Source organism: Geotrypetes seraphini, chromosome 4, assembly GCF_902459505.1.
Source record: "Geotrypetes seraphini chromosome 4, aGeoSer1.1, whole genome shotgun sequence".
In the NCBI taxonomy this organism is placed as follows: domain Eukaryota; kingdom Metazoa; phylum Chordata; class Amphibia; order Gymnophiona; family Dermophiidae; genus Geotrypetes; species Geotrypetes seraphini.
The window spans coordinates 34,850,340-34,878,026 of NC_047087.1; the positions used below are offsets into that span (position 1 = coordinate 34,850,340).

Below are 27,687 nucleotides of genomic sequence, written 5' to 3' on the forward strand. Positions count from 1 at the left end.
AAACTTGTCCTTGCATAGGAAATCATAGATTAAGGATTAAAGGCTTATCCTAGCTAAAGCAGTCAAAGGTCAAAAGCATCCTTAAAAAGAAGGGCATCCAACTGGCAGATGAAATTTAATGTGGACAAATGCAAAGTTATGTTTGGAAGAATAACCTGAATCACAGTTACTTGATGCTAGGGTCCACTTGTGGGTTAGCGCCCAAGACAATACGATGAAACCAATGTATGTCAGTGGCCAAAAGAGTAAACAGGATGCTAGGAATTATTAAAAAGGGATGGTTAACTTGAAGAAAATAGACAAAGAAATAATTACTAGAGCCACTTTATTGGTGACTTTTGTTTTTCTTCAAGATAACGAGGCAATTCTTCGTCTATTTTATAGGACTGATAATGTGGAATTTCATGGATTCAAAATTTCAATATTTCCTGATGTATCGAAGTGGACGCAAGCTAGACGTAAGAAATTTCTGGCTTATCGTCGGTCTGTTTTGAGTATAGGAGCAACTTTTTAATTACGTTTTCCTTTCAAATGTTGTATTACTTATCAGAATAATAGATATATTTTTTATGAACCTGATCAGTTGAATTTTTTCCTTGACGGTAAAGCAAATAAAAGAACTTTAGAGGCTCCCATGGAATCTCCCAACCAAGCCATTAATTAATTGACTCCAGCTGCACTCTATAATGTGATTTGATTTTGAATTATTCCCTGAAAACCAACTTCCCTTGGAGGTGATGGATTCGCTCTCCTCATATTGTGGACTATGATTTTAGTTACTAATGTGGAATTATTTTATAATTTGATTTATTTGCTCCCTATTTCAATTGTTTTTTTCTATTTAATTGTTGTTTAACAAGTTGTAAAAAAAATATAAATATAAATAATAATATAAAAGGGATGGTTAACAAGACTAAGAATGTTATAATGCCCCTGTATCGCTCCATGATGCGATTTCACCTGCGTTCAATTGCGTTCAATTCTTGTTTCCTTATCTCAAGAAAGATATAGCGGCACTAGAAAAGGTTCAAAGAAGAGCGACTAAGATGATAAAGGGGCTGGAACTCCTCTCATATGAGGAAAAACGAAAAAAAGTTGCTCTTCAGCTTGTAAAACAGATGGCTGAGGGGAGATATGATTGAAGTCAACAAAATCCTGAGAGGAATAGAACGGGTGCAAGTGGACTGATTTTTCACTCTATCAAAAATTACAAAGACTAGGGGACACTCAATGAAGTTACAGGGAAATACTTTTAAAACCAATAGGAGGAAATATTTTTTCACTCAGAACGCATTTCTAGAAGTTGAGGTAAGAGCGGATAGTGTAGTTGGTTTAAAGAAAGGTTTGGACAATTTCCTGGAAGAAAAGTCTATAGTCTGTTATTGAGAAAGATATGGGGAAAGCCACTGCTTGCCCTGGATTGGTAGCATGGAATGTTGCTACTCCTTGGTTTTTTTCCAGGTACTAGGGACCTGGTTTGGCCACCATGAGAACGAGCTACTGGGCTTGATGGAACATTGGTCTGACCCAGTAAGGCTATTCTTATATTCTTATTAGAGAATAACACAAGGACAGATTTCGCCCCATCCATTTTGTCGCTGTCGCTGCGCCATTCCTGTAAGCTCTGCCTTAACCGCACAAGCCTTGGACACTTATGATTTTAAAGTTTTTGAGGCTTGTGCAGATGACGATGGAGCTTGCAGGAATGGGGCAGGGGCAAGGACAGGAAAAGAACTCGCAGGGACGGGACGGGAAAATGAACTCCCACGGGGACGGGGAAAAATTTGTCCCTGTGTTATTCTCTAATTCTTATTCCTAATAACTAGGTTCATTCCCTATTTTTCATTTCCATATGTACTAATCTGTCTGGTTTGTATTTGCTAAGAGATGTATCCTTTTAAGTTCAGCGGTATTGCAAATTTTGATCACATCCTTTGACAACAAATTCTATAGCTTTATTGTTATATAAAGGCTACTTCAAATGTTTCTTTGCTATTATTTCAATTAATTGGACACTGCAGGAAACTGTCAATTAGATCTTGTGCAGGTTAGCCTAATAAAATATCATCCTAAGTAGCCATATACTATTTTTTTAACCTACAGTTTTACTGAATTTAGCTAGCAGACAGTATGCAATCTGGCTTGCATTTTGGCACAGCTAGAGGTAATCAAAAAGACTCCAGTGGTAGAGGTTAGCCACAAACAGCCCCTGCCTTATCTAGAGCTTAGACAAGAGGGCCATTGAGAACATGAAGGTTGAAATCAGAATGGCAGACTAGCATCTCTGATAAGCAACATAATTGATGAAGTCAAACTCTATTCATTACCTCATACATACAAGTCAGATACAATAATATGGACCATGATGGGCATCCATAGGATGAAATAGCAAATGGATTTCAAACTTCATCAATCAGTGGCACTCTTGGATCAATATTCATGTCACACCAACAATCAGGCCCTGATTCTATAAACTGCACCTTAGGCTGCCTAGCGATGCCTAATTAAAATCCATTCCTAACCTAAATTAAATCAATTAGCTTAAATGGTGTGGTACTTGATCGTGCCATTGAAGTTAATTGATTAATTGAAAAAAAATTAGGCGTTGAATGCCTAAGTCGAGGCACTTTCCCATGCTTAATGATGCCTACTTGAAAAGGCATGATTTAGTTAAGTGTTGTTGCTAGGCATCCAAGATAGGTGCCAGTAAATTAGGTCTAATAAAACCTGGCCTGATATACTAGGATGCCTTCTGATGCCTAAGCCCACTTAGGCACCACTAGGCATGATTCTATAAATGATGTCTAGCAGTTAACTGACAACCGCACCAAGCAGGCTAGGTGGCTTTTATAGAATCTGGCCCTCAGTACCTAGTCAACCTTAAGAAAACAAATGATCCTTTTAGTGCATCTTAAATCTGCAAACTTTTTAAAGAATTCCATTTCCACCATTGCCAGTCAAGCAAATGTTATGCAATCCTATGGTTTTCATTGAACATTTGTGCTTTAAGTTGACAAGTGGCATTACTGGAATAGAAAACAAAACTGTTCAGCTTTTTTTTCTTCTTGTAGACATTAATTGTGACTGTAATGATACAGTTAATTCAGTTCATTATTTTATGTTAGACTTTTCTTTCCCTTTCAGGTGTTTTCACTACTAGCATGTGGCTGTTTTATTTTCGGATCTCGAAATGGAATGTATATAGGTGTTACAGGCTTGGAATTTTTTTTTACTTTGTGTTCTATGCTGATATATTTAACAGGATTGGACAAAAAGATAACCTTTTTCTATTGGATTTTAATTGTAAGTACAAATTTTTATAGCTTTTTGTTTTGATTTTGTTTATCATGAATGTTAATATAGGATTACTTCGTATACCCTTAGAATACTGATAGATCCCATTTTGAGCTCTCAGGCTGGCTGCATTTTGTTTGGCTTGAAAAAACCATATTGAAAGAGCCTTGTATTTGTTTCTTGATCCCATCAGCTATTGTACTGGAAACTAATCCAGAAAGATTAAAACCAAATCATTCTTCTTTCTCTGTAAACATTTTCCCTAACACTTTTACTTCCTCAGAAAAAAGAAGAGCTTAAAAAATGTGTAGCCTGAACATAACGTTTGTTTGGGGTTTTTTGTTTTGTTTTGGTTTTTAAATTATTCCAATATTAGTAGGCATATGTGGTGAGGAGCTTTAGCAATAGCAGCAACAAAATGATCTGGGTGGCTCCTAATTGGCAGTTTTATTTAAAAAACTGAATGTCTTCTATGTTATCTTTTAGGATCTGTTGAACACAATGTTGACTACAGTGTTTCTTTTTATTGTGTCTATTATTGCAATAATAAGTAAGATGAATCTTGCAACTACGGTTGGAGGGGTAAGTAGAGAAATTACTGTATTGTTATCCATCAATGAAAATTCAGGAACTACAATGCATTGCTTCACAAATATGCTAGCCTTTGGGAGACATGTTTAGAATGAACCTCAAAAAAAGCTGCTGCTAGGTCTGCTGTATAAAATATAATTTTTTTTAATTATTTGTTGACGAGCAGGATACCAAGGGACTGTGGTGCCCTAAGCCAATGTCTGCATTGGTGCCTTCCCACCTCTGCAATCTGGTATCTCTCTCCTCCCCCCACCTGTTATCTGGTATATCCATCTCTCTCAAGTCTTCCCCTCCTTGTTCAGATGATGCACTGTCTCAGAGAACTGTTGATAAAGGGTGCCAAATCCCAGTCCTGCATCTATACCTCTAGAACTCTGACTGGGACTTTGGCACCTTTTATCACCGGCGGCCTGGGCCAGGGCCTCATGTGGTTCATAAGTTGAGCCGACCCTGGAATTATCCGTGCAAATGAATGGCATTGCCCAATGGCAGTGATAACAGCCTCCTTTGTGCTTAGAAAAATGAAGAATGATTTTTATCCCAGGACAAGCAGGCAGTCCGATACGGATGGTCTAAAAGTGTTGTATCTTCAGAAGTTTTGAAACGGACCGTAGTGTGCATGTGCAAGTGCCTTCCCACCCGATGTCAGCTTGCAGGACCATCACTTCTTAGTCTTCCGTGGAGCTAAGCAGTTATATCTCCAAGTGCGCGTCAGTTTTTCTCTCTACTTTTGCCTTTCCATCGTTTTTTCGCCCCTTTTTCTTCATTATTTTCGTTCTTTTATTTTCTTCATTTAGTCAAAGTTTTTTTCTTTTTGACTTCTGAGGCCTATGGGCCACCTTCAGTCTTTGTGCAGGCCAGCTGCATCAATTGTTTTTCAGACTCTTTCCTATTCCAACATCAGTAAAATTGAGTCCTTTGACTTTGCAGTGGCTATTTTTCCGTCTATGTCCAAACCTTCCAGCAATTTTAAAAAGTGTACTTGGTGCAAAGGGCTATTTCTATCACTAACCTACACAGTTGATGCCTTCGATGTCTTGGTCCCGAGCACTGAGTTGACACTTGTCTCTGCTGTTCCACGCTTCAGAAACACTCTCTGAAGGCACAAATTTTAAAGTAGGAGAAACTTTTTGAGTCTCCTTTGCCAGCGACCATGTAATTTCCTTCTCCAAAATCCAAGAATCAGTCTTCAGAGGCATCAACATCGACCTCTGCACCGGCATCCTGCTCGGTGTCAGCTCCATTGGTACCATCAACTTCCCGCTCGTTGTCGGCTCCATTGGTACCATCAACTTTGCCTCCTAAGAATGCTAAGAAGCGCAGACATGTGTCTCCTACTCATACACCGGCATTGTCCCAAGCATCGATGCATGTTAAGCGCTGACAAGAAGTCCAGGACTCCCTCGCTACTGCTGGTGTCACCACAGAGGCATGGTCACCAATGCCTCAACACACCGTGGCTGCCTTGGCACTGTCTGTACTGACACCATCTGTGGTACCGGTGCAATCCTTGCAGAACCAGATTAAAGAGCTGCTTCAAAGGGATTGGCACTCATGTTGCAATCTCAACCAACCCTCATACTTCCCTCGGCTCTATCAGTACCGCCCCAGCCCACCAGGGATTACAGTACCGAAACTTTAATTACTCACAGTCATCTCAGATCTTCTTCCCGCTCCACTTCAGATCAGCACTGAGATACCGATCAGAGCTCTACCAGACACTGAAGTCATCGGTCCTCTCATTGGCACCGGTCTAAATCAAGAGACCATTCTGCTAAACAACATGCCTCTACTAGGAGAACAGATTTTGACTCAGATCTTTCTGATCACACTTTCTCTTAGCAGGACCTCTCAGCCTCTGAATCCTATGTTCGTCATATGGGGCAATCTCTGCCAGTCAAGATGGAGTCAGTCAGAGCCCAGGGCTGAATTGTTTGATGCCTTGGACTTTGAGACTGTTCCATGAGATTGCTTAAAGTTGTCCACCATTTCATGAAGTACACTATGTTTAAAAATTGGGAAACACTACTTCTTTTGCCTGTACACCACGTAAATTAGATTCCTTCTACAGGGTCCAACCATGTCCTGGGTTTGATAAACCCCAGCTTCAGCATCACTCTCTCCTAGTTGAGTCAGCTCTTAAGAGGTCATCTAGTTCCAGGGCTTATGCCAGCACACCTCCTGGGAGCAAGGGCTGGACCCTGGATAAATTTGGTCAGTGACTTTACCAGAATACCATGCTCACAAATTGCATACTGAGTTATAATTTTTATATAACCTTTTGTTTTAAGCAATTAGTCCAGCAGTTGGCTACCCTGGAGCAACATCTGCCGGATAAGGTCTGAGAGCAGTTCTAAGGTATAACTCATAACCTACTTGAAGCCAGAAAATTCATGGCCCGCTCAGTATTCGATGCCTTTGACATCACATCTTGAGCTTCTGCTTTGTCTATTGCCGTGCAATAACAGGCCTGATCGGTTTCTGACCTGGATCCTAAAGACCAGGATAAGTTGGCTAACATCCCTTGCCTTGGTGATGAGCTTTTTGGTGAAAAGATTCAGGAAGCCACTAAAAAAATGACTAAACTTGAGCAGAGCATGTCTGCTTTATCTACATCTAAGTCCTCTAAGCCTCAGTCTGTTAAGCGGTACTATATCCTCGATATCTCCTCTTGCTACAAACACCACTGTCTGAAGCCATCCTATTTGTCTAGACAACCTTCTCAGAAATGTGTCTACATAGTCCTTTTGACTGCTTTCTCCAGAGACTAGCCACTGTTCCACCATCCTACACTCCTCCTTATCCCGTCAGGGGTCACCTATCACATTACCATTAATGTTGGACACATCACAACCGACAGCTGGATTTTACATGTCCTAAAAGACAGCTATGCTCTTCGTCTTCAAAGGATGCCTCCACACAGACCTCCAAGAAGGTATTCTTTCAACTTGCAGCAGACCTCCCTTCTTCATCAAGAACTCTTGGCCCTCCTGCAGTCGAATGCCATCGAACCAGTTCCTCCTCTGCAGAGGGGTTGGGGTTCTATTTCAAATATTTCCTCATACTGAAGAAGACCGGAGGTCTGCGCCCAATCCTCAACCTCCAAGCCCTCAACAAGTATTTAGTCAAAGAGATATTTCAAATGCTCTCTCTGGGCACTCTTTATCCCCTACTGGAGAAGAAAGACTGTCTTTGTTCTCTGGATCTCAAGGAAGCCTGTACTCATATCCCTATTCTTCCAGCTCACAGAAGATTCCTCCGTTTTCACATCATCTTCAGTACAAAGTGCTACCCTTTGGCCTAGCACCAGCACTCAGAGTTTTCACAAAGTGTTTAGTTGTGGTAGCTGCAACACTCCGCTCTTACAGTCTTCATGTATTCCCTTATCTGAATGACTGGTTGATAAAGGCATCCTCTCCTCAAACCGCTCAATTAGCAATGAACTCAACCATTTGTTTCCTGGAGCTTCTGGGATTTGCAATCAACTATCAGAAACCCTACCTCCAACCAACTTAAACCCTGGAATTCATAGGAGAATTAAGTTTCAAGTTTATTAGGATTTTATATACCGCCTATCAAGGTTATTATCTAAGCAGTTTTTACAATCAGGTACTCAACTCAGGAACACAACTCAGTCTGTTGCCTATCTTTCTCAACAGAGACTTGAGACTTTGATTTCCCTTTGCAACCAAGTCTCTTCTCAACATACCATCATAGCACATCAGATGATGCGTTCATGTTATTCCTTTTGCCCATCTGAATCTCAGGAATCCTCAATGGACACTTGCCTCTGAATGGTCTCAGGCCACAGATTCCCTCTCCCATCAGCTTGAAGTCACCCCACTTCTTCGTCAATCCCTGCAGTGGTGACTCATCCCTTCCAATCTATCCAAAGGCCTGCTATTCCATATCCCTCTGCATCAAAAAGTCTTAACAACAGATGCATCCAAGTCTGGTTGGGGAGCTCACTTGGATGGACTTCGCACTCAAGGGTCTTGGATTGTTCAAGAACAATCCTTTTACATCGATATCCTAGAACTACAAGCAATATGCATATATTTCAGGATTGCCTCCTCAATAAAGTAGTCCTGATATGGACAGACAATCAAGTTATCATACATACTATATCAACAAGCAAGGATGTACTGGATCTTGCCTCCTTTGCCAAGAGGAGTCTCACATCTGGAATTGGGCCATTCCATAATACATTTTATCAAAGCTGTTTATCTGGCAGGCAAACAGAATTTGCTGGTGGAGAGGCTGAGCAGATTCCTCCAGCTCACGAATGGTCCCTGAGCACCAAGATGGTGCAACAGATCTTCTTAATGTGGGGAACTCCCTAAGCATCAATTATAAACTTCCACATTATTGTTTAAGACTGCACTCGCACCACCGTCTGGACTCAGAAGCCTTCCTCCTAGATTGGATGAATAAATTTCTCTATGTCTTTCCGCCAATACTCTTGATAGGGAAAGTTCTCTTCAAACTCAAGCAAGAACCAGCGGACATGATTCTCATTGCTCCGAGGTGGCCAAGACAACCCTGGTTCCCTTTCCTTCTGCAACTCAGTACCGAAGAACCAATCCCTCTACAACTTTTCCCAACTCTTATCACTCAGAACGAGGGTTCCCTCCTCCACGCCAATCTGCGGTCACTACTTCTCCATCCATGTAGCTGACTTCCATCTCTCCCATTCTGGTTTCAGCTATAATAGACGCTGCCAGGAAACTGTCCACACAGCGCTGTTACCATTTTAAATAGGCTCACTTCTCCTTATGGTGTTCCCAGCTTTCATTATTACCAAATGCATATCCTTTGTCATCAGTGTTGGATTATCTATTGCACCTTTCTAACTCTAGACTTAACACTGCTTCAGTTAGAGTGCACCTCAGTGCCATCAATGCTTTTCATGTCCTGCTCAATGACAAACCTCTTGCTACACATCCACTAGTTGCATTTCAAACCTCCAATCAAATTTCCTACAGTTGCTTGGGACCTCAGTGTTGTACTTTCCATGCTCATGAAGCCACCCTTTGAACCACTAGCATCTTGCTCCCTTAAATAACTCACATAGAAAGTGATTTTCCCCATTTGCATCACTTCAGCTCGTCAAGTCAGTGAGCTTCAGACACTAGTTTCAGACCCTCCTTATATCACATTCTATCATGGCAGAGTGGCCCTTTGTACTCATCCTAAATTCCTGCCAAAGGTAGTCATGGAATTCCATCTCAACCAGTCTATAGTTCCGAGACCGCATTTCCATCCTGGTGAAGTTGCAGTCCACACATTGGACTAAAAACATGCTTTAGCTTACTACCTTGATCAGACAAAGCCTCATAGAACATCTACTCAGCTGTTCCTCTCATTTGATCCTAACAGACTGGGAACTCCTGTATCCAAGAGAACAATCTCTACATGGTTGGAAGATTGTTTCTCCTACTGCTATGCTCGGCTGGGCTACCGTTGGAGGGTTGTGTCACTGCCCATAAAGTAAGCACATTGGCAGCCTGTAAAGCAGCAACCTGGTCCTCAATACATCCTTTCACTTCCCATTACTGCCTGGAGACTCATTCCAGACAGGATGGTTGGATCAGCAAAGCAGTTCTACAAAATTTATTCTCCACCTAAGTGCCAACTTCCCTCCATCCCTTTCAAAGAAGCTAGAGAGTCCCATCTGTGAGAATATGCTGCCCTCTTGTCCTGGGATAAAGCACAGTTACTTACCTGTAACAGGTGTTATCCAGGAACAGCAGGCATATATTATCACAACCCTCTCACCACCCCTAGTTGACGTCTTAGCTTTTTTACTGAACTGATAATCCTGCAAGCTGATGTCGGGCGGGAAGGCACTCGCACATGCACTGTATGGACTATCTCGAGACTTCTGAAGAGTTAAAGTGATTTTAGACCATCCATACCGGGCTCCATAGATGATGTCACCCATCTGTGAGAATATCTGTCTGCTGTCCCTGGATAACACATGTTACAGGTAAGTAACTGCACTTTTGAGCATGTGCTGAAGTTTTCAAGTAGCCACTGCCTCCCAAGTCCCTTCTTTATTTTTGTCAAAGCTATCACATGGGCATGGTTCCTCTTTTCTTGTCTTTGATTGATTCTAATAGTTGCAGGAGTGGAGGAATAGCCCAATGCTTAGCACAGTGGGCTGTGAACCTCTGGAACTGGGTTCAGTTCTCATTGCGGCTCCTTGTGACCCTGAACAAGTTGTTTAACCCTCTAATGCCCTAGGTACAAAAAGATATCAGCCCACTAGGGACAGAGAAAGAACCTGCATATAATAATATGTAAACCATTTTGATTGTAACCACAGAAAGATGGTATATCAAATCCTATCCCTCTTTCCCTTTTATTAGTGTATAGGTTTTTTGTTTTCCTCTGAGCCCTCTCTTAAAAAGTAAAAGCTTTCTTATGTCAAAACTGAGCAAGGGTGGTGCTTACCATTTCTAAGGACCTCAAAAAGTGTTCTTACTCTAGACACTCACCAAAGATGCTACTGCTGCCTGGGATTGGACCACAGTGTCCTATACTATCTTTACTGTGGGAGAATGTTGCCAAAAGTAAGACAGTAGAGAAGATTCAAAACTGAGGGCATGACGTCTAGTTTACTTATAACACCAAAAGGCAAAGTGTAAGGAGTCACCTTAACACAGGAAGAACAAAAAGTCAAATTTCATCAAACAATAATAAACTTTTATTGATTATGACAGGAGTCGCCATACAACATATCACCAGGAATTGGAGGAATTATAGCAGACTTAACTATTCTTTCTGATGGAATTCATTGTGCCATATTTACAAAATGGAAAGAACAATTGCCATACAAAAAGGAAATTATAATAATTTTTTAAAGATCTGGGGGCCATTGACAACATATTGCAATGATTAGACACCATTTTCCATTGAAAGTACATTTATAATATGGGGGGTATAAAGTTCTATTTTTTTTTTTTTTCAAATCTTTATTCATTTTAACATATACATCAAGTGTACATTAAAATATGAACACAACATATTACATTATCACTTGATAATTCCATAACAATATATAACTAAAAGATTTATATCCCACCCCCATCTCATATCTATACATGAAAAATATAATTCCTATGTATATTAATCAATTAAATTATGCACATATATATTAAATTATCATAACCCCCCATCCCCCATTATTTCAATTATCATATAAGGAAAAAGAATAATAAATTAACATTAATCATTATGGTAATTTATTACTGGCCTTCACACATCTTTAAATCTATTAAAATGGCCATTTTGTATTTGCAAGTAAACATTCCATTTTGTACAGATGACACACTGAGTTCCACTAGTCTAGAACAATTTTTCCAATTCAATGTTATTTGTTGTATCCCTACTCCTGTAAGGATCATCAAAAGCTTATTATTTACTGCAGATATTTGGCTTTTATTTCTCATACACATTCCAAATAAAACTGTATCATATGACAATGCCACATGATTTTCCATAAAGAGGTTAACTTGATCCCATATTAATAATCAAAATGCCTGAATATATGGACAATAAAATAAAAGATGATCCAGAGTTCCAACTTCAATTTTACAATGCCAGCACCTATTAGACTTAGAGCAATCTAATTTTTGTAATCTAGTAAGGGTCCAGAATGCTCTATGCAACAAAAAGAACCATGTTTGTCTAATAGATGCCGACATCGTACCTTTAATTCTCCAAGACCAAATACGTGGCCATTGAGATGCATTAATCTAATGCTTAATCTCAGTGCTCCAAATATCCCTTAATCCATTTTTAGGTTTCTTATTCAAATAATTAGATAAAATTTTATACCACTTGGCGGCCTGGTGTCCCAGAAAATCTGCCTGAAAACATAGGAATTCTAAGCTATAATGATCATGTAAAGATTTCCATTCAGGGAACCCTACCTGAATAGCCTGCTTCAACTGCAACAATTTATAACTTTGTTTTTTATTTAGACCATATTTATGTTGCAATTGTGAAAAATCAAGCAGTTTACTATTTTGAATAACTTCATTTAAGGATTTTATACCTGCTTTAATCCAATATTTCCAGACAATCTTAAACCCGCCTATTTGTATCTTGGAGTTTACCCAAATAGATTGATGAGTAGACTTTCCAATAGACTCAGGAGTTAATTTGTCCACACATCTTAATGTTTTCCAGGTATCCATTAATACTCTATTGTCTTTACGTATTCTAGGCATCTTTATACTGAGCAGAAGATCAAGTCTAAGTGGAAATATAAGCGACCTCTCAACCCATAACCAGTCTGGCAGTTGTTCCAAAAACTCTGGGAGGACCCAATACATACCTTGGCGCATGATATAGGATTGGTGATACCTATAAAAATTAGGAAAATTTATCCCATCCTCCCTAATTGGCCTTTGCAAAGACATTAGAGCAATTCTTGCAATTTTACCCAGCCAAATAAATTTAACCAGAATACTATTTAACTTTTTATAGAAAGACCCCTGAAAAAACACTGGTATCATGCCCAATTGGTAACAAACCACAGGCAGAATCATCATTTTAACAGTTTGAACTCTTCCCCACCATGATAAATGCAAAGGATTCCATTGCTCACACAACTCTGTTACTTTTTGTAATAAAAATTTTTCATTTACTTTCATTGTCTGTTCGAGTGTATCTTTCAACCAAATACCTAAGTATTTTATTCCATCCTCTTTCCAAATAAAAGGGAAAGAATCAAATATACCTTTTGTACAATATACATTTAAAGGTAAAATTTCTGATTTAGTCCAATTTATTTTGTATCCTGAGAATTTTCCAAATGTATCAATTACTTCAAGCAGACATGGAATTGTTGTTTCCGGATTTCTCAAATGAAGCAATATATCATCCGCATAAGCGGATACTTTATAATCCACTCCAGCACATGGAATACCTTGTATATCCTTTGCCTGTCGAATAGCTAATAACAAGGGTTCAAGTACTATATCAAACAGCAAAGGAGATAATGGACAACCCTGCCTAACTCCCTTTTGCAATTTAAAAGCATCCGAAAAATTATTATTTATATATAAACGAGCAATCGGGGAGCTATACAGTGTTTGAATCATTTGTATAAATCCAGATCCAATACCAAACCATTCCATAGCTTGATACATGAATTTCCACTCTACACGATCAAAAACTTTCTCAGCATCTAATGATACTGAAAAAGCCGGATCATTAATTTGTTTTGTTAAATAATACATCTGAAATGCCAATCTAGTATTATTGGAAGAGTGTCTTTGAGCAACAAATCCAGTTTGATGCATACCTATTATATGCGGAAGAGCATTAGCCAATCTTAAAGCTAAAATTTTAGCTAATAATTTACCATTTACATTTATTAAAGAAATAGGCCTGTAATTTGAAACCAATGTTGGATCTTTATTTGGCTTTGGCAAAACAATAGTTAAAGATTCTGCCATAGTGCCTGATATACAACCTTTATTCAGTTGATCCTGATATAATTTTAACAAATAGGGTAAAAGGGAAATTTGAAATTCTTTATAAAACTCTACCGTAAATCCATCCCCACCTGGAGCGGTCCCAACTCTAAGAAATTTCAATGCTGTTTGTAACTCTTTTAGCGATATAGGTTCATCTAAACTTCTTTTTACATGATCAGGAACCTTAGGACCTTCAATTAAACTCAAAAAAACCAACCCATCTTTCTCTTTATTTGCATAAGACTCAGAAGAATAAAGGGACTGATAATATTTCAAAAATTGTTTTAATATATTTCCAATCTGAGAATGAGAATTCCCTAAATCATCTTTAATTATGCCAATTTTCTCTTTCCTTTTCTTTGTTTTAAATAATTTGCCAATAATCTTCCAGCCTTATTTGAACTACCATAATACAATGCTTGCTGAGCAAAAATATCCTTTCTTACTAACCTAGAAGAAACCTCATTATATTCACATTTTTTTTTAACAATATTTGAAATGCAGCCTGTTCCCACTTGTTAACCAATTGTAATTCTAAATGTTTAATCTCTTTTTCCAAGCTTACAAACTGCTTTCTTAACTGTTTCTTATTATATGCAGAATATGAAATAATTTGTCCTCTCATAGTTGCTTTGAAAGCATCCCACAAAATTTCAATCGATATTTCCTCTAAATCATTAAGTGTAAAATATTCCTTCATTTTGACCTGAAAATCTGTACAGAATTTAAAATCAGCAAGCAATGCATTATCAAACCTCCATACAGGTTTGGAATTATCTTGATCTACTAAATTCACTTCTATCCATATACCACCATGATCTGATATTACTATTGGTTCTATGGCAGCTTTTCCAACTTGCTGCAACATCTGATTTGAAACAAAAATATAATCAATTCTTGAAAATGATTGATGAACATGTGAACAAAACGTAAATTCCCGATCATTAAAATGAAGAATACGCCATATATCTTTTAAATTACATGATTGTATTAAATTTTCTAAACCCATTGATTTCATAATTCTACTAGGTTTTTTATCCATTATTGGATCTATAACAGCATTGAAATCCCCTGCCACCACTAAATTAGTAGCAGCCAGTGGTAATACTAATTGTAGAGATTTAAAGAATTCACTTTGATTCGAATTAGGGGCATATATATTTAATAACGCCATTGTAGTATTACCCATGCTCATGTCAACAAGTACCCACCTTCCTAGAGGATCTGCCATAACCATATTAAATTTTGCCGAACATTTTTTGTTAACCAAGATTGCTACTCCTGCCTTTTTTTTATCGCTGGTGCATATAGACATTGTTTTATCCAATTATCTTACAGCTTCATGGATTCTGACCCAGACAAATGTGTCTCCTATAAAAAACAAATATCTATATTCTGTTGCTTAAGATATGACAATACCTTTTTTCTTTTTATTGGGTGATTGAGGCCATTTACGTTCAAGGAGAAAATTTTAAAACCCATTATATAACTGAAATTTATTATACAAATATATCCATCTCAAAAATAGAATATAAACTTTTTCCTCATACCAAAAACTTAAGCACATCCTTAAACCCTCATTCCTAACCCCTCCCCATATCCCCTCCCTTATTCCCACCCCTCCCCTCCCCAAAATAAATGCAAACTTCGAAACGCCCATAGTGGCCAAGCAAAAGAAAAACTCCCCACAGGCAAATTAAACCCATTCAATCATTAACTTAAGACCTTAATAATAAAAAGAGAATCATCTTAAGCAAAGGAGTAAAATTACATAATATTCCAAATCTCATTTTCATAATATTTATTGTCCCCATCATTAATTTTTTTTTTTCCCAATCCAAAATCAAACCCATTCTGTATATTAATTATATTCAACTTCTATCTTATTGAAACCAAGACATTTTTAATCTTTAAATACAGTGGTGCCTCGCACAGCGAACGCCTCGCACAGCGAACGCTGCGCACAACGAACTTTATGTCGTGATCCGTATAACGTACTTCGTTTCACACAACGAAGTCGCCCGAGCTGCATACTTCCGGGGTTCCTGCGGGGTTGGATCGCAGCGGGGTTGGTCGAGCCGCGAGGGTAGTCTCCTTCTCCTTACCTGCCCTGTCGCAGCCGCACACAGCCGAACGGAAATCTTCCCGATGTCAGCGCTGACGTCGGAGGGAGGGCTTAAGCAAAGCCCTCCCTTCCTCCGACGTCAGCGCTGACATCAGGAAGACTTCCGGTCGGCTGTGTGCGGCTGCGGCAGGGCAGGTAGGAAGAAGGCAATGGCGAACGAAAGAGGGGGGAGGGGGCGGTCCGCCCCGAAGAATGTGCACAGATGGTCAGGTCCCCCGATCGACCGACAACAGGCCCGGCCGACAAACCTCCCTGCCCTGTAGCCGCGAATCTAAATTACCTCTTACAGCAGCTTCAATAATCCAGCTGCTGTAAGAAGGTAATTTAGATTCGCGGCTACAGGACAGGGAGATTTGTCCGACCGGGCCTGTTCTGTTGTCGGTCGGGTGCAAAAGCGCCACAAAGGTGGAGGCAGGGAGGGAGGAAAGGTGGAGTGGAGAAAGCACATGTTGGAGCAGGGGATGAGAGGGAGGGAGAGAAGGGGAAATATTGGACAAGGGCAGAAGGGATGCTAAATCATAGGGTGACAGGCAGAGAGAACAACAGGAAAAAGAGTGGAAGCAATCTTGAACCCTGAGGGTGAGGGCAGAGAGAGGTGGTGAGATGATTGATCATGGGGAGAGGGACAAAAGGGAATAGAGATGGGATAGGAAGATAGTGGAAGTAAAAGGACAGGGAGATGTATGTTTTTAGATGTATCTAAATAAAAATAATAACAAAAAATTTATCTTTTTTATGTCATCTTAGCATATTTTATGCTGCAGAACGAATTATTTTTTTTTACATGTATTCCTATGGGAAAACGCGTTTCACATAACGAACGTTTCACATAACAAACTTGCTCCTGGAACCAATTAAGTTCGTTGTGTGAGGCACCACTGTACTTCCGTTCTATAATATTATTGTACCTTACCATAAAATAAAAATATTGGTATTTACTTCTTCTCTAAGTTTCTTTAAAACTTAAAAATTCTTAAACCACGTAAGAAATACTTCAATTTAATCATATATGTTAATCTCATATAAATATCTAATTGTATTCTATTATATGCCTTATGCAATATATAATATTTCTCTATTTACCCCATGTATCTCTGAACATTCTCTAGTACATCCTAAAAGAATATATTAAACCTTTCAGTTTTATTTAATATATATCACAAAATCTTAATTCCTTTTCTAGGCATTCACACCATTCACATTATCCACTCACACTTAATATTACCGTATTTTCACGCATACAACATGCGCGTTATACACAATTTTTACAAACCGTGCTTAACGTTGCGCGTTATACGCGTGAGCGCGTTGTATAAATTTTTTTTTTACATCATTTCCCCCCCCCCGATGTCCGATTCACCCCGCAGGACCGCTCGCACCCCCACCCCAAAGGACCGCTCGCACGCACCCGCACCCCCACCCCGAAGGACCGCTCGCACCCCCACAGCCTCCCGACCCCCCCCCCCCCATCATGTAGAAGCTCCTACCGGTGTCCTGCTGCTTCCTCTTGGCGGTCCCGGCCCTTCTGTGAGCCCTGCGCCTGCGCTGCTTCCTCTTCCGGCGGTCCCGCCCTTTCTCTGACGTCATTTTATATCTCAGCTTCACTCATTGTAGTACACAGCGCCCCCTTCTCTTCAGGCAAAACCAGGTTATTGCAATCCTTAGAATGTCCAGGTTTTGGGTTTTTTTTTAAGTCATTTGAACTATTAACTGACTTTCTGAATATTATAACAAATCTTTTCTTCTCTCTTCAGCATCATTAAAAAAAATAAAATATCAGTATTCTTAAAAGAAAATATGTTCAACAGATAACATATATCCTCTTCTTTACATTTCCTTTTATGTGTTCATTGGCACTTCACATTTTCTATAAATTCTTTTAATTTATTTGCTTCTTCAAAACTATAAGTTTTATTTTCATATGTAACTTTCATGACTGCTGGGTATATTAACCCATATCTCGCACCCAAAGCTTTTAACTGCGGACGCATTTCCAGTAACAGCTTTCTTTTTTGAGCTGTCACTCTTGCAAAATCAGGCACTATTGATATTTTTGAGTCCTGACACTTTATATCTTTATTTTCCTTAGCCAACGCTAATATCTCAGCTACTTGCTGATATCTGAGCAACTTTATAATCATTGGCCTGGGTCCTTTTTGTGCAGTTAGCCTTTTTGTTGGGATCCTATGTGCACGTTCCACTTCTAACTGAAATTTGCTTTTTATAGGTAAAATCTTCATTAAAAAGCTAGTCATGAATGTAACTGAATCATTTTTTTCTACCTCTTCAGGTAGGCCAAGAACCCTTAAATTGCATCTCCTTTCGCGGTTCGACAAATCCTCCAAATCTCTCTTTAATATTTCAATTTCTTTCTGAGCCTTTTTAAACTGCCCTGATTCCAATTCAGTTATTTCCCAATTATTTCCCTTTTTCTCCAGAGTATTCATTTTTAAATCTACAATATCCATTCTGCTTTTTAACCCTGCTGTCTCATCTCTAACTTCTTTTATATATCTTGAGTTCTCTAACACAATTTCTTGTACCTTTTGAATTTCCCGCAAAAGATCTCTATTATCAACCTCCTCCACAGGCAAAGGAACTGATTGAGGAGAAGTCACTTCCAGTTTTGACCTTTTTCCTCCGCTTGATCCATTTGCCATCGCACTTTTATTTCCTTTACCCGACCCCGATGCCATTTTAACAATCTTAATGCTTCCTTTTTTTTAAAATCTCTTTATTATTTTCCCCTTAAAAGTTCAGTAAACTGCCTGCTTTCACAGAGACAATCTCCTACACAGCCATCTCTCAGCACGTCGAAGCCACACCCCCTAAAGTTCTATTTAAGGTTTCATCATTAGATAAGAATGTAATATTTATACAAAATTTATGATTAAAATATTTGTGGGGAGGGAATAAATTTATGTATTTAAGATAATAGTAGAAAGAAATTCAAGTGATGTGTATAAATTTTAATGATGTAATATTATGCACTTAATGTAAGATGAAAAATGAATAAAGACTTTGGAAAAAAAATGTGGGCAAAGCCCTGCTTAGAGGAAAGCTTCAGACATCATAAGGATGGTCAGTGCAGAAGGCAGATCTCATTCACTGCTTGTGCAAAGAGATGAACCAGCCATTCCATAGAAAATATTACTGAAAACATCTGTTCAGAAGTCATCTATAGTGGAAAGGCTACTACATAAATTTTCCTTTCAGAAAGATACTTGTACAAAAGCCAGTAAACCTCTGCACACAAACAAGAGAAATTTTCTTCCACTAAAGGTGTACCTACACATAACATAACATTTAATTTATTGAGTTAATGATTGATTTGCAGTTTGCCTAGCAAATGTATTGGTTATAATGCTACATTCATAATAAAACAAACTGACTATAAAACTGTCAATACCCTTTACTCAAGTCAAAAAGTCCTAGCTCTCCTTCTAACCACTCTTTATTTCTACTTATAAACCACAACTACTTGTGGTGTTCATCAACAATACATCACATCATACAAAGTAAATAATACAAATATGCAATCCAAAAATACTCCAGCAACATCCTGCACCCTAACTATTATAATACCATCCGTCTACTCAACTATCCTCCACAAAAGTATACTGATATAACTAAGTAGTAAGCCTTCATAAAGACAACCAGGTTATGTATGAGTGACATCAGAGGGAAGGCTAAACTAATCAGGGCCTTAGGCCTCTCCCAATGCATCCCAAGATGCACTGGGAGAGGGAAGAGGCGGCCTATCAGTAGGCAGGACTGGGCAGCCCTCCTGCCGATGTTTCAGCAAAAGGAATGGGGTTGTGGTGATGTCAGAAGGGTGTCATGGGGGCTGAGGGGATCGGGGGGAATGTAGGGGCCTTCATGACAGGTACAGGGGGATCGCCCATGAGAGGGAAAGATACAGTGGAGGGTGTGGATATCAGAGGGTGTCAGGAGGGAGGGAGGGAGGTGTGGAGATGTCAAGGGGGCTGGGTGTTCAGGGGGGGATGTTGAGGCCTACATGACAGGCAGAGGGGGACCGCCTATGAGGGAAAGGTGTGGATGTCGGAGGTGTGTCAGGAAGGGGGCTATTCCACCCATGAGAGGGAAAGGTATGGGGGGCATGTGGGGATGGTAGAAGGGTGTTGGAGAGTATGTGGGGTGTTGGAAGAAGGGCTATGGAGGTGTGGAGTTGGCCTATGTGCGTGAGATGCATCCCCCCTCTAGTTCTGATGCTGTTATATTTCATTACCTGCAAAGAATCAAACACTAAATAAGCATACAATATAACCCTAAGACTATCTAAGAAAGAAACACTAAATAAAGCATATAATAAAAATCCTAAGGCTCGGAAATATCGGAGAGAATGTGAACTCGCAGGCCTTGAGCTTGCGCAGATGCTCAAGGCCCAGCAAGAAGAGGAGGCCGATCTTCGGGCCGGCACCAATGCACAGGACATGCTGGTGCCAGTGCCCAGGCCCAGATGACAGTAAGAAGTGGCAGGGGGTGCCCAATCGCGGCGGTGGGGGTGCCCAATCGTGGCGGGGGGGGGCAATCACGGCGTGGGGGGGTGCCCAATCGCGGTGGGGAGGGTGCCCAATCGCAGGGGGGGCCTTCGGGGGGAGCAATGCCGGTTCTCGTGGGGGGGGATAGAGCAGCGCCACTGGCCTCGGGGGGTGGGAACGTATCAAAGCGAGTATCCATTATTTCCTATGGGGAAACTCTCTTTGATAAACGAGCATTTTGGATTATGAGCATGCTCCTGGAACGGATTATGCTCATAATCCAAGGTACCACTGTATATCACAAGAACAGAGAAGATCAAATTGGAGGGGGGGTTGCGCTATATGTTAAAGAGGGAATTGAATCAAATGAAATAAACATTCTGCATTACGTAGATAGCAGTATGGAATCCATATGGATAAAAATTCCATGTGTGAAGGGAAGGAATATAAAGGTTGGGTTATACTACTATCACCCGGGACGAAATGAGCAGACAGATGAAGAAATGTTTTCAGAGATTAGGAAAGCTGGAGAATTGGGCAATAATATAATAATGGGTAATTTCAATTACTATATCCAATTAGAGAGGCATATATCTCCAGTCACAATAAATAAAGTTTTTTATACAGTATATGCTAAATCTTTAAACTCAGACTAGAAGGACAACATTGACCATAATAATCAATTAATAGCGAGGAGCACCCAAAACACAAATTTATTTTGGAGAAAAAAGGGGCCTCAGTTAAAGGGCTTCATGAGTCCCCCCCCAAAAACTCCAATATGGTGCTTCTACTCACAAAAAAATCCATGTTTAATATCAAACAATTCCACAACAGGTCAGTTTTCCAACAGACTGATTTTTCTTCAATATCGGTGAAGAACACCAGCACTGTTTATGGCAGAAATAAGAAAAGGTACTTAACTCCACAAGCCGATATCAGCAATCAGCTGGTAGATCTATTTCTTATTCGTTACCATGCAGGCTTGTTCCTTTTCAGACCAAACAGAAAGTCCCCGTTTTACTCTATCAAAGCTGCATCAGGGGTATAGATGAAAACTTTCACCTGCGCTAAGGTGAGAAGATTAACTCGCACACATCCATCAACGTTTCCAAGATGGCCGAGGCAGAATTTGAAACACTCCAAAGGCCTCCTCCCCTATTATATCATCATAAGGGGAAGGGTCAAAAACTTCAAAGCCGGCTCAAACACCGACAGGGAAAAAACTCCCCCACTATTACATCACCCATGGGAAGGAGTCACAATCGCCAAGACTACACGCAAACACAGACATGGATTAAGTAGGCAGGTAAAGAAACCTCAGATGGACAAAACACACAAGATTTGATATTAAACAAATGGATTTTTTGTGAGTAGAAGGACCATATTGGAGTTTTTTTGGGGGGGACCCATGAAGCCCTTTAACTGAGGCCCCTGTTTTCTCCAAAATAAATTTGTGTTTTGGGTGCTCCTTGCTATTAACTGATCATTAGGGCAATGTTGTCCTGCTAGTCTGAGTTTAAAGATTTAGCATTTATAAAGAACTTTATTTTTTTGTGATTTTAATTACCCCAACATTGACTGGTTAAATGTTATATTGGGGAGTGCTGAGGAGGTAAAATTCCTAGACGTCATAAATGACTTTCTTGGAGCAACTGTTCCCAGAACTGACAAGAGGGGACGCTATTTTAGATTTGATCCTTAGTGGAATGTAAGGCATAGTACAGGAGATAACTGTGTTGGGTCTGCTGGGAAACAATGACCATAATGTGGTCAAATTTGAGCTGATACTTGGGATGATGTTGCAAAAGAAATTTACTTTAGTGGCATTTAATTTTTGAAAGGATGACTGATAAAATGAGGAAAATGGTTGAAAAGAAGCTAAAAGGATCAGCTGCAAACCTGTAAACCAGGCATGGATGTTATTTAATACTGATCTTTGGCAGGCTTGTCCTAGCAGTTTAGTTCTTTGCATTGAGTGGAATAGGTCTCGCTCTATAGAGGCCTAGTGCGCAGTTTCTGGTCATTCCTTTGGTTTCCACATTAAATTTCATCTGCCACTTGGATGCCTAGTCTTCCAATTTCCTGTGAAAAATTTCAAGCAGACTTTAGGAAATTGGAAGACTGGGCTTCCAAGTGGCAGATGAAATTTAATGTGGACAAAAGCAAAGTGATACACATTAGGAAAAATAACCCAAACACTAGGGTCCACCTTGGGGATTAGCATCCAAGAAAAGGATCTGGGTGTCCGTCCAATGTACAGCAGTGGCCAAGAAAGCAAACAGGATGCTAGAAATTAAAAAAGGGATGGTCAACAAGACTAAGAATGTTATAATACCCCTGTATCGTTCCATGGTGCGACGTCACCTGGAGTACTGCATTCAATTCTGCTCTTATCTCAAGAAAGATATAGTGGCACTAGAAAAGGTTCAAAGAAGAGCAATTAAGATGATAAAGGGGATGGAACTCCTCTCGTATGAGAAAAGACTAAAAAGGTCTACAGAATCTTGAGTGGAGTAGAACGGGTACAAGTGGATCAATTTTTACTCCTTCAAAAATTACAAAGACTAGGGGACACTCGATGAAGTTACAGGGAAATACTTTTAAATCCAATAGGAGGAAATATTTTTTTACTCAGAGAATAGTTAAGCTCTGGAATGCATTGCCAGAGGTTCAGGTAAGAGCGGATAGCATAGCTGGTTTTAAGAAAGGTTTGGACAACTTCCTGGAGGAAAAGTCCAACATGAGGGAAGCCACTGCTTGCCCTGGATCGGTAGCATAAAATGTTGCTATTTCTTGTATTTTGGCCAGGTGCTAAGGACCTGGATTGGCCACCGTGAGAACTGGCTACTGGGCTTCATGGACCTGTGGTCTGATTTAGTAAGGCTATTCTTATGTTCTTATGGTAGCAGCAGGACAATTGGTAAGGACAATTGGGTATGGTAATTAGATACAACAATTGGTAGGAAGATCCTACCAGTTGTCTTCCTTCAAATTTAATCCTACCAATTGTTCTACCAATTGTCTTCCTACCAATTGTTGGGATTCCTCTAGTCATAGCCCTCTGATATGTCAAAGTACCTTTTCTTCCTGCTTACTGTAAATCATTTTGAATATAGACCTCAATGTTTCTAATTGAAGATACAACAGGAAGCTTTTCCAAGCAGAGGGAGCTGTTAAACTAAATTCTGATTTTATCTAGCCAAATTCATTAAATTGAGAAAATTAATTACTGGAGAATGTGGTAAAAGCAGTTAGCTTAGCACGGTTTAAAATGTGTGGATTCTCTACAAGCCAATTCATGGTTCCATTTCTTGCCTTGGATCTGTACTGCGTACTTGACTGTATGCCAGTCATGTAGATCTATGCCACCCATGTTCACATTGTAGTTTTTATTAGACTGGGTTAAGGGACTGACTGACAAGTTCTTCTTTTGGGGGTGGGGGGTTTCTTTTCCTTTCACATGCATGATGCAAATGACTCAACACCCTCAAAATTTAAAGCAAGTGTTACACCTTTGTTGTCTGTCCACCTTACAAACAGCACCTTGTTTGCTGTATCAAATCTGCTATCAAAGCTGCAAGTTCTTTCCTGGCTATGGCAGACACAGGTGTCAAACTTCCCGAATCTATTGTGACAAATTATGCCAGTGGCTCTCACTGACATATCACAAAGCTTAGCCATAAGACAGGAGCTAGAAAAGAAATTATCAAAGTAGACTTTCTAGCAACTCATCTCCTTTCACAGAATGACATCTAGTAATGAGAGCACTAGTGTGCCAGTTGGCATTGGTTCATTGCTCTGTATTGGCTTGTTGCTTTCTTTGCTACAATAGAGCTCAAAAAGGAAGCAGTAACCGTCAGTTGAGCCCAATATTTGTACCATAACAAATGGGCTTACCTCTTATGAATTATTTTATACCATGGTGCCCATAATATTTCACAGTCACAAATATCCAAAAGTTGGGAATGATGGGGGAGGTGTTGTTGGCTGGGAGATTTCAACCTGCCATATGCAGATTGGAAGATCCCCTCTGCAGAATCAGAAAGAAGTTATAGAGAATGTGGATGCTTTTCAAAGTGCACTGTTGAGACAAATGGTGATGGGCTTCATAAAGGGAGGGGTGGCGCTAGATCTTCTGTTTACAAATTGATATAGTGTGTCCAATGTCAGGATGGATGCCTACCTAGCCAACAGTGATCATCACACCATATAATTTGATGTAAGAGCTAAAGTGGAATGCAAATATACAAATCCCAAATCCTGGATTTTATACATACTGGCTTTGTTAAAATGGGGAAATACCTGAAGAAAGAGCTGATGGAATGGAAAAATATAAGAGCAGGGGAGGATCTATGGTTCAAATTGAAAGGAACTATAAAATTAGCAACAGGTCTTTATAGAAGAAAGGTAAGCAAAAACGAAGGAAACCAATATTGTTCACCAAGCAAGCCTTTGACCAAAAAAAAAAGGCAAAAGAGGTACCATTCTTGAAATACAAAAGAGCACATGAGAACATAGAAGAGATCACCAGTTAAAACTGAAAGAAGTGAAGAGAGAAATATGGCTGGCAAAGGCTCTGGTGATAGAATAAATGGCTAAACCATAAAGAAAGGTGAAGACTTTTTTTCAGGTATATTAGTGAATGGAGGAAGGCTAGAAATTGAATTGTGAGACTAAATGATACAACGAACTACTATGTGGAGAGTGATGAGGAAAAAGCAGATATTCAATACTTCTATCTTCAAAGAAAATTCTGGAGTAGGACCTTGGTTGGTTGGTAAAGGTACATACTCATATGAAGTTAATACTGCACCATTTACAAAAGAAAGCATTTATGAACAACTGCATAAACTGAAAGTGAACAAAGCCATGGTGCTGGATGGGATCCAATCCTGAGGGAGCTCAGAGAGGTTCTGGTGAGTCCTCTTAAAGATTTTTCTACAGCAGTGTTTCTCAATTTCTTCAAGTCTAACAAACCGAGTACCCCCAACTGCCCAAGCTCCACTCCAGATACTGCCCCTATTACTAATTGTAATTCAATTTCTTCCATTCATTTTACATCTACACAATATACATGGTTGATCGCTGGAATAGTCTTCCACTAGAGGTTATTGAGGCCAGCAGCGTGCCTGATTTTAAGGCTAAATGGGATAGACACGGATCTATTCACAGAGAAAGGTAGAGGGTGGGTCATTGAGGTGGGCAGACTAGATGGGCCGTGGCCCTTATCTGCCGTCTGTTTCTATGTTTCTATGATCTAAATTCTCAAAACTGACACATTTCAAACACTAACCCCCTCTTCTACAAAGCCGCACTAGTGGCTGCCGTGCAGCAACAGCCCCGAAACCCTTAAATCTCTATGGGCTTCGGGGCCGTTACCATGCGGCAGCTGCTAGCACAGCTTTGTAGAAGAGGGGGTAAATTAAAAATAATTAAATTTGATGCTAATATGTGAGTTAATCAAGTGTGTATCTTTAAGTTTTATATGAGTTTATTTGATACACTTGTTGTAACATACAAAAATGAATAAAGAATTATTAAAAAAAAAATAATAATAATTCCTTTATTGTCTGGTGATTTTTATTTTTCTAATCATCTTTTCCCAGTATCTGTTTTCACTTCCTTCTGTCTGTGCTCTTAATTGTGTTTCCAGGGCCTTCTTATTCATTGACTGTTTTTCTCTCCTTCTTCACTTTCTGCCCTGCATCCATCTTTGGCAGTAACTTTTAACATTCAATTTTTTTCCATTTTTCCGCTTTCTTCTCAAAATCTAGTTTTCCATATCTTCCCTTCTCTGGAGACAAGCAGGGGATATGCAGGCACACTTGTAGGTGAAGTCCGCTGACAAAGCTCTCCCCTAGCTAAGTAAGCTTTATGCTTACTGGGCATGTGTGGGAGTCAGTACTCCCATCGCCCCTCCCCTTGGAATGCCAGTTTTTTTCTAACCGCTCCTGATAGGTCGCAGCTGTCCCCTGTTCTCTCCTTGAATTTTCTTCACTGACAGGAAAGAAAGAAAAAATATTAATTAAAATAGAGAGAAATAGGTGAGTCTTGACCAAACGTTTTTTAAAAAATCAGATTGCCTGAGGAGCCTGCTTTGTGGCACACAGCTCTTTTTTTAGCTGTCAAACCTTTTCAATTCAGCGCCACTGTTTTAACGGGAGGGCGCTAGGACCACAAAGCCTCTTTTTTTCTCACTTCCTCTTCAGAGCCACGATGGACAGTGGCTCACAGTTAATTGGCGCCGGAACTTCTCCACAGGCATGTCAGCAACAAATGCCAACACTGCCGCTTGCTCCCAAGGTTCAGGAAAGGGTGCAAAAAAAATCGAACTAGAAACCCAGCATGGATAACAACTGCAGTTAATAAGGCGATAAGCGACAAGAAATCATCCTTCAAGAAATGGAAAAAGGAACCAACAAAGGAAAACCAGGAAGAGCACAAAAGACACCAGAAAGAATGCCATCGAGAGGTCAGGAAAGCAAAGAGAGAATATGAGGAAAGACTGGCAGGAGAAGCAAGAAACTTCAAACCCTTCTTCAGGTATGTGAAAGGGAAACAACCAGCCAGAGAGGAAGTGGGACCACTGGACGACGGAGACAGGAAAGGAGCGATAAAGGAGGAAAAAGAGATAGCTGACAGGTTAAACAAATTCTTCTCGTCAGTCTTCACCAGAGAGGACACATCCAATATCCCAGAACCCGAGGTGATTATAAACGGAGAACACGACGAAAGGCTGGTACAACTAGAGGTAAGCAAAGAGGATGTCCTCAGACAGATAGACAGACTGAAGAGCGACAAATCACCGGGCCCGGACGGCATCCACCCAAGGGTACTAAAAGAACTGAGAAACGAAATAGCAGAGACACTTCGCCAAATATGTAACCTCTCCCTAAAAACTGGGGAGATCCCAGAGGACTGGAAAATAGCAAATGTCACGCCCATCTTTAAGAAGGGATCAAGGGGTGACCCGGGAAACTACAGGCCTGTGAGCTTGACCTCGGTTCCGGGAAAGATGATGGAAGCAATGGTAAAGGACACAATCTGCGAACACATAGAAAACAATGGACAACTGAAGGCGAGCCAGCATGGCTTCTGCAAGGGAAGGTCGTGCCTCACGAACTTGCTGTACATCTTTGAGGGAATAAACAGCCAGATGGATAAGGGGGAATCCATAGACATCATTTACCTTGACTTCCAAAAAGCCTTCGACAAGGTACCTCACGAACGGCTACTAAAAAAACTGTGGAACCACGGGGTGCAAGGGGATATCTACCGATGGATCAAACACTGGTTGGCAGGCAGGAAACAGAGGGTTGGAGTAAAGGGCCAATACTCAAACTGGCAATGGGTCACGAGCGGAGTTCCACAGGGGTCGGTGCTGGGAACTCTACTGTTCAATATATTTATTAACGATCTGGAGACGGGGACAAAATGTGAGGTTATCAAATTTGCTGATGACACCAAACTCTGCAGCAGGGTTAGAAACACGGAAGACTGTGAAGCCCTGCAAAGGGACCTAATGAGACTGGAAGACTGGGCAAAAAAGTGGCAAATGAGTTTTAACGTAGAGAAATGCAAAGTCATGCATGTAGGGAAAAAGAACCCGATGTTCAGCTACAAAATGGGGGGAACACTGCTAGAGGTGAGTAACCTTGAAAAGGACCTTGGGGTGATGGTCGAC

General features: G+C 40.1%; 1 protein-coding gene across 3 annotated transcripts in view; it reads left to right on the forward strand.

Annotated features, from left to right (window-relative positions):
* Positions 1–27,687, forward strand: part of LOC117359976 (chemokine-like factor) — a 56,484-nt gene that overhangs the window by 9,957 nt on the left and 18,840 nt on the right. The window contains exons 2-5 of one of the 3 annotated variants that reach the window (XM_033943486.1): positions 385–458; positions 3,145–3,303; positions 3,781–3,876; positions 12,119–12,423. In XM_033943486.1, coding sequence (XP_033799377.1) covers positions 393–458; positions 3,145–3,303; positions 3,781–3,876; positions 12,119–12,133 — 336 coding nt within the window. In that variant the 5' untranslated portion in view covers positions 385–392 and the 3' untranslated portion in view covers positions 12,134–12,423. Of the gene's footprint in view, positions 1–384; positions 459–3,144; positions 3,304–3,780; positions 3,877–12,118; positions 12,424–27,687 lie in introns of those variants that run through there. The other 2 variants (XM_033943484.1, XM_033943485.1) reach the window with 2 other exon arrangements.